At 38.9% G+C, this 8,741-nt stretch overlaps 1 protein-coding gene across 2 annotated transcripts in view; it reads right to left on the minus strand.

Annotated features, from left to right (window-relative positions):
- Positions 1–4,812, minus strand: part of LOC139442676 (ADP-ribose glycohydrolase MACROD2-like) — a 29,775-nt gene extending 24,963 nt beyond the window's left edge. The window contains exons 1-2 of one of the 2 annotated variants that reach the window (XM_071223540.1): positions 4,434–4,812; positions 1,178–1,324 (exon numbers count right to left, since the gene is read on the minus strand). In XM_071223540.1, the coding sequence (XP_071079641.1) occupies positions 1,178–1,324; positions 4,434–4,806 (520 nt within the window). In that variant the 5' untranslated portion in view covers positions 4,807–4,812. The remainder of the gene's footprint in view (positions 1–1,177; positions 1,325–4,433) is intronic. The other variant, XM_071223541.1, reaches the window with a different exon arrangement.
- Between the last annotated feature and the right edge of the window lie 3,929 nt (positions 4,813–8,741).

Here is an 8,741-nt window from a genome sequence, read left to right on the forward strand (position 1 = left end):
TTCAACTTGTCGTTATGAAAACATAACAAAAATTAAAAAACATAAATCCCAAATCATTCAAAAGGCACCAGTTCACCATTCAATTCAAACCAGGGGATAACAGAACAAAAAATATTTAAGGTTACTAAAATTCTTTATCATACATTTGGATATGATTAAATACAAAATCAAATTCAACAAAAAATATTCTGAAATCTACAAGACGGCTGTTTGAAGCAACAGAATACACACAAGTCAAGTATTGTTACAGCAAGGAAACATTTTCAAGAAAAGAACAACAACAGGCGGTTTTGTTTTGTTTGTGTGTTGTTTAACACACTCAGCAATATTCAAGCTATAATATCTGTAAATAATGGTTCCTGGACCAGACAATCCAGTGAATGATGTCATGAGCATACCTAAGATAGAAATAACCAAGTTCATAAAAATTGTATGTGCACTAGTGCAAATACCACATTATGTGCACCAGAGTATTGTTTACATCATCTGGATGGTTTTGTTGACTTCATTTGAATACTACTGTGTCAAAAGGTTGACATAATGTCAAACAAGAACATGTAGAAATGATGTCATAGCTGAGATTGTTGACGTCATTCGACAATTTTGGCTTTCTCAGAAGGTGGTCGTGATTAGTGCATTTTTCTGAGGTGGAGCTCGAACAAGATTTGGAAATAATGGGTATTAAAGAAATCATTACACTTGTATGTGTGTCATACTGATTTTATGAAACTTGTATTACCCTCTTTCTAGCTCAGGAAATACAAGAATTGTGACAATCGTTTTGCAAAATCAGTATGACACACATACACATGTACAATAACCTCTATTACTATGCACACTATACCTACATTGTATTTCTAATGCCATGCCTACTGGCTTTGCTTTTTGTTCTATGCGGCACTTTGCAATACATGTATTCAAGCTACATGACGGCGGTCTGTAAATAATCAAGTCTGGACCAGACAATCCAGTGATTGCCATAATGAGCATCTATCTACACAATTGGGATACGATGACAATGCATCAACCAAGTCATTGAGCCTGACTACCCGATTCTTTTGAGTACTTGTGATGCCATACCTACAGTGTAGTTTGAATACTACGTGTAGTGGTGAAAATCTTATATTTTCCATCTGTTCAACTGAAGTGACATTCTGGTAATGCAGGAATGACATACCTAGTACACTTTTCTTTCTCTTCGGCAAAGTTGCTGATGACAATTCTGGTTGATTTTTCCAGGAAGGTATGTTTGAAAGCAGTTTATACCTATCACGGCACTTGTATTGTTTGCGCTTTTCTTCTATGGACATACCCAATGCCTTTTCTGGAAACAAATAATACAGTAGCATTAGATCTAGTTACACTTAAAAAGAACCCCAAAGCATATGGGTAAAAAATAATTGAGTACGGACAGGCACTTTTTTCCTTTGCTATGAACAAGTGCTCTGGGCATGCCAGGTGGCAGGATGTCAACACTTTTCAGTCATCATGGTTTAATCGTGATCGGTGGGAGATCGGTCCAGAATCAGTATGCTTGCAGATGTTGGCCACATCCACACAACTCCCAAGCAGTGGTTGCTGCTGAGACAGAGATCAAGGATAGAAGAAATAAAATTGGAATTGAATCCCCAAAACCTTTGCAGCTAAGGAACGTAACTCAGCATTGGGCCTTGCTCACCTTGACTCAGTCCCATCGGTATACGAGCACTGATGGAACAAAACTGGGAGCCAGTTCGCTCATGTGGGCAACTGTGGCTATCACACAGCCTTCAAAATGCATGCTATTCCACTAGACCAAGACTACTAAAATGTGCTGTCGACAATTAAAGTCAAAAGATTGTCGTCCTCAATGACTAGTAGGACTTGTGGGCCATAATTCTTTACGAGTTCACTATGCTTTGAGTTTACTTCAAATCAGTTACATCTTCCCGAGGCAAGAGTGAGTGAGTGAGCGAGTTGGGTTTAACGCCGCTTTTAACATTATTCAAGTCATATCGCGGCGTGTCAGCTTAATGTGGGAGGAAAGCCCGAAGTGATGCAGGTCTCAGACGTTTACCACTTCGGTGAAACCCACGAGCACGGGTATAGTGCTGACAAACATAGAAACATAATTGGGGCGAACCGGGATTCGAACCCACAATCATAGGTTTCTGGCATGCCCAAGGGACGCAACTCTGCACAGGGAATAGCGGCGACTTAGACGACTGGGCCACCCGGGCCACCCGTGCCCCCCCCCTCGAGGCAAGATAGTTAACTGACTTTAAAAGTCCAGTTTCCACCCTTACTGAATAAAGCTGGAATTCCTTGGTTTGATCATAGCGCCACAAGTGGCCATGTCCCTTCTAAGCCTCTCCTATGGACAGATCAGATTCCATCTCTCGTATCACTTGCATTTGCGGCGCCCAGTCAAGACGCTCTGATTGATAATCAAGTTCTGTATAGTGATAAAACAGGTCTTACATCCTGAAGTGCATCAAATCACGTGAGCACCATGCTTAAAAACATGAACAGATTTGAAAATGATTTGTTGACAACAAGTTGGCGGTGCACATGCTTTGCAAATCCTGCAATCGACCATAATCTGCATGACAGTTTACAAACCAGATTTTAATTTTGTTGCGCAATTTTGATTGAACTATGCATAGACTGATTAGTCCAGCCAAAATGTAACTCCACAATACCAGCCTAGTTCTGCAAGAGTGGAAACTGGATTTTTATAGTCAGTTAACTCTTGCCTCATGAAGATGAATCAGCCAAGGTGGACTAATTATCGCCATGTAGATCTACCATGTTTTTTAACGGCAATATTGATCGTGATTTGACGCATAACGAGAGGTGTGACATAATAAAAGCTGCGAACTTGACATTGCAGACATCTGGCCTGTCAACAATGGTTTCCTCAACACAGATATGGCAAGTGAAGGGAAATCCCACTTTTTGCTGTGTGAGCTCTTTGTACTGAGCTACAGGTCCACATACTGTGAATCCATGCCTTACAAGAGGCATACTCAGACCCTGTGGTACCGCAGCATTCATGGTATTGCGGCATTTGTGATTTCCGGTAGTTCACGCGGGAAACGCCTCTTTGTGGCTGTCTATTAATGCAAATCAGTAACCAGGAAGTGCTCACTTCGTAAACAATTTCAATTTCCTCGGAATGTTCCGTCTGCCGTAAGTAAGGAGTTACTAATGTGTTGATACTTACTTCTGGCATCTTTTTTTAATATTGCCTTACCCCCATCTATCAATGGCCAACAATATAACCCGCAGTTTCCCAAGTAAACTTTCTCTATCGACCTGAACTAGATCATCTGCATATTCATGGCGACTAATAAGATAACGGAAGTTACGTACTCCGCACATTTTTTCCCGCTCTGTGCCCAGAATCTATTGGAAGATCATAAGGGCCATAATGCCAAACTTAGAAATACGTTCTTCACTAGAAGCCAAAAGATAAATACATACTTTGGGCATAGTAGGAGTGTTTTTTATATATTTATTGTTAACTTTTAACATTTTTCCATTATGTGACAAATTATAGTCATCCAATTTTTTTTTTATTAACTATCTTAGAATATCATTTCTGATATTTTGTTGTTGATTTTTAAAATATTTTTCTCAGATTTTTCGGTAAATATGCATTGAATACCTATTACTGATAACGCATTTAGAATTTCACTTGTGCTGTCTTTGCACATATCTGGATATCTGATATCTGGCATGATTATACTAAGTGGTTGGTAGAAGTATGTCCTCTTTTTGTCCAATTCGGAACTCCATACACAACTTATCTCTGTACCGCGATACAATGGAGTTCTCTCCCTTGTCAAACTGAGCGCGGGGCCAGGTTTTACTCGGAGCTACTAATGTTAATAATGACTTTTTATCAGTAAAATATGCAGTTAGATAAAATAAATGACATCTGATATAGAGAACACGAATAATCATAAATATTAGTGAGTGCATTTTGTTCCATTTAGCATACATGACAAGTACCGCGATACCCCGAGGTTGCAGTCTACTTGAAATACAATGTCTCGTGGCAAATAGGAGAAAAGTGTCCTATGTATTAATTGTATAAATTAAACCACTACGGATTTGTGTTAGGTTTCTTTGGGTCCATCTTTTCCAAACACTGGAGCCAATTTCTCAAAAATATTTGGGCATTCTCACTAAAATTTGGTGCCATTTTTCTCACATTGTTCGGGCCATTTCTGCTGGGGGGCCATTTTCTCTATAACCCTGGTTGGTGTAGAAGAATGTTTGTTCCTGAAATTAAGACCTTTGTTCTTATAAACATATTAATTATTTTTCATTTATGGAAAACTTTGAACTGTTTGGGCTGAAATGGTTCGCATTTGGTTGATTTGAACCCAAATAAAACCAAAGCAACTTTCACTTTCACTTTGTGAGCAATATAAAACAAGTTATACCCCTATCTGCATCAACTTCTGCTTTGTCGTCCTTTTGAACAAACTGTCGTGTTATTTTCCTTTCAACACCACCATCCGGTTTCCTCGGGGGTTCTTTTTTGCTACTTCCACCTCCACCACTACCGGCATTCTGACTACTCATATTTTTCGCAGGTTGAGTCTGAAATTGTAGCTTCGTCTGCCTCGATGTCGGGCCTTTCTTCGACATTTCAGAAACCAGGTGGCTGAAGTTTCGTTGTTGTGGTTTGGATGATTGTACCAGGTTCACATTACGATGACTACAGGGGTTGTTAAGGTATAATTCGAAAGCAGATCGCGTTTTTCTTCCAGCGAGAGATTTCGTTAGAAACCCGGACAGACTCCTAGCGTTCATCCTATTATCTCCCTTCCGCAAGGGAGGTAACTCTTACGCAGAAAACAACTTGTTCACAAACAAATGACTCGTACACAGATAGCGAAAGTTCGCGTCAAAGGTGAACAAGAGAAATTTAAAATAAAAAAAGTATAAAGCACGTTACATTTAACAGACGTGAGAGTTATTGCACGGGAACGCGAAGTTTACTGCGAGGTGTTGCGATATTACATTATATACAAGGGCAGAAAGGAGTTTCCGCACAAACGTTAGCCGTGATCTAACGGTAATTTAAAATGTACAGATCTTCCCTAAAGAAATATTTATTGAATGGTTGTAGGTTAAAAAACCAAAAAACTATGAAAATATCAATTGAAAAATCACATACATAATGTCGAGCATCTTGCTAAAAATGAAATACATAATACAAGTCAACCTAACCTATGAATGGTTTGTCTGTATAATATTATATATTTATGTTGCGGTGACCTTTAGTTTACAACCCCTACCATCTACGTTGTATGATGATTACATAACTGATTTTAGACTAAGCTAACTAATACTGGTAATGTCAAGGTATTATAAGGGGCAAATATGTTGATATTTTGGGGGCTGGGACGTTTGTTGTTGTTTTTTGTTGTTGTTTTATCAGTTTTTGTTTAATTTGTTTGTTTGTTTATATTGGTGGGGGGGGGGGGGGGGGGGGGGGGAGACGGGGTCCGCCTATGCGCTTAAGCACGCAGTATTTCATTGATATTGTAAAATCAAGTTGACACGTAATATCAAACACCAAACTTACTCACTCTTAACTGAGCTTAACTATCAAAGGCAAATATAGACTTCATAGTTATTTACTCAATATCACAACACATGAATATGAATATAGATTGTAACTAATAGCATTTAATGAAATTGCCATGAAGAATACTTTGAAATTTTATTAAATGAAAGCACTACAAGTTCACAAATGTTCACACTCACTATGTTAATTAATCACGGCGTCCTTCTTGCGTTGCATGATTTAACAAACACCCTATTGCTGATAATTCTGTGAAGTAATATGATATTAATATTCAAAAAGTCATCTTACTTAACTTTTCAACTTTTACAATTACGCATCTTAAAAAAATTGTACAAACATTTGAAGTAGTCGTAAAATATAAATCTCCTCGCACAATAAAATGACTATGAGAGTCGAATGATGGTGAGGTGGGGTGAAATGGGGCTTAACGTCGCATTCGAATATATTTCACACGTAGAGCGACGTAGAGCACTGTCTATCTCCGCGAGCTCTCACTGTTGTGAGACAGCCTTTACTCATGGAATGGGGTGACGTCATGAAACAATAGATCCTGTCACTTGATTCTGTATATCTGAACACGCCTGGGCCCACTTGCACAAAGCGATCTTAGCGCTAAGACTATTGTAAACCTATGTTAAAGTATAGGAGTTACGATCACCTTAGCGCTAAGATCGCTTTTTGCAAGTGGGCCCTGGTAATATTATGGCCAAATGTGGAGAGAGAAATAAAAAATCTGAGTTATTTCTTTAAGCGCAGTATCAATTTCTCCAAGCAGAATGACGCGGTCTTTTTGTTAATTCGGTGTCGAGAAACAATGTCATACGCGGTGAAAAGTCCGGAGTTCCTGGATTCAAATCCAATTTCATCACGTTTTTCAACCATTGAGTTTGTAGCACACACTCCGTTTAACCAGAGACCATTAAATATTTTAAGGTCTCTGGTTTAACAATAACGTGAAGCACACGGGTAATCATGATTTCACGCGCCCTATTAGCATTGTTGACGACACGAAGACACGGTTGTTGGTGTAATGCAAACACCATTATTCTAATACAAAGGGATGACGTCACAGTTAATGAGGACATCGTAATCATTGTTGACGTCATGTCGGCATTGTTTGCCCCTCGACATGGTAAAGAAACCTCTTGTGCATTACTTTCCTAGTCCTAGGTGGAATAATTAAAGTTTATATAATTTACAATTACAATTTAATAAAAAATATCAGAAAGCGTATATTTTCCAAGGAAAACTGACTCTGGTTCCTACAAATCGCGTATGTTTAGTTAAAAAAACTACTTAAGGGCAAGTTCACACGGAAATGAACCATTTTTTCTTGTACTTTTTCCACATTAAAAGTGTTAACATAGAAGTGTCATAGACAAAAATATAAAAACATTATATTTAATAAACATATTTTTTGCACTAAAACGATTTATATTTTTCACATTTACCAAGTGTTCTATTTCCATAACAAAAACACCATGGCTTATGCCCCTTGCAATATGACGTCATTGGTGCCAATTGATAAACATTATGACGTCATCATGCTTTGTTAGAGCCGCTTCACGTGGTGTAGGTACAGTTTTGTGATTCTAGCATCTCAGATGCCAGCCAGAATTGTGTTATGCTGAGTCACCCTGCGCCGGAGTGTGTCGTAGACCATATTGTTTCACCGCAAACTGGTCCTTGATATCTTTTGCGTTGAGAATAGACAGGGACCCAGTTGAATTGGCACCAATTACGTCATAATCTAAGGGGGATAACTCAGGCCTATTTCGCTCGTAAAACGAAGGCCTCATAACGGCATATCACTTTCACACTATTGTGAGATTCCTACTTTCACTGTGAAAAAAATGAGTGTATATTTTCAAACACAGATACTAACTAATTCTAAAATTGCGTTTTGTTTAGAAAAAGAAAGAAAGTGATTTTTGCGTGTACACTTCCCCTTTAACGTAATCATGACACTTAAGGGATGTAATTCAGATGTAACGAAGTAAGGGTAATAGATCGTAGGCGGGGAACCTGACAGTAATCTTGTGTTCATGAATCCGATCTCAAATTACGGACAAAACAGTGATATTCAATAGGACGGTGATTTGATGCGAGTCGACAACCATGGCGAACAGTGTAACTCATCGGCAGTTAATTCTTCTTGAATAAAGACAAGCTGCTCTTAAATCAAGACAATCACATACACCGAGAGAGTGAGACCGAATCCGTCGTCTAGTGGTAGAGCGTCCGCCCGGAGAGCGGAAGGTCGGGGGTTCGATCCCCGGCCGCGTCATACCAAAAGACGTTAAAATATGGTACTTGTTGTTACCCTGTCTGGCGCTCGGCATTAAGGGGCTAAAGCAAGGACTGGTCGGCTCGGGGTCAGTATAGTGTGTCTGAATGGGGTATTCATGTTAAACTTCGGCATGGTATCGCAGTGAGCTAGCACTATAAATCGACATCAGTCCGGGATAGTACAAGCAGCCACACGTGCATGCACGTCGCTTTATAAGTGCAATAATTTTGGACGCTGTATTAGAGTAATATTCTAGCTATAATACCGCTTCTCGTAGTTACTCAACCAATGGTTGATGGTATGAGTAACGTTTAAAGGTCATCTCATGTGTGCTAGTTCAGCCTGTGTATTATGTTGCCTTGGCGAGGTTGTTCGTTGTTCATGCTGTCAACCACTTGTATGCCTGGACCAGACTTAACTCAGTTATGATCCGCCGTGATAGAGATCCGCTAATGCTGAGTGTGACGTAAAACAACATTCACTTATTGGTAGATTGTGATGTAAACGTTTGATTGACAGGGTGTCACTTCCTGTTACAATTCTGGCATATATGGGAAGAAGATGAAAAAAGAGGCGTCATAATATTACAAGCCGTCGTATACGAGTTCAATACATATTATTTTGCCATTATATATTTTCTACACTAATAAGACATATTCTGTTTGCCGTTTGACCGATCTGAGAAATGTGCAATAAACTGACATCTTCACTTCAGCTTTCACAAGAAAACAGCATTACATAATAATAGTTATGAATAAAATGTCTTTGTTCGTTTTGTCAAACATTGCATACAATATGTTTCGGGGATACTGTAAACAGAGTGCATGAATACACAACAACTGGAACAAATGTCATACGTTTTAG

This window comes from Haliotis cracherodii, unplaced genomic scaffold (genome assembly GCF_022045235.1).
Source record: "Haliotis cracherodii isolate W230 unplaced genomic scaffold, xgHalCrac1.p SCAF_5, whole genome shotgun sequence".
Taxonomy (NCBI): Eukaryota; Metazoa; Mollusca; class Gastropoda; order Lepetellida; family Haliotidae; genus Haliotis; species Haliotis cracherodii.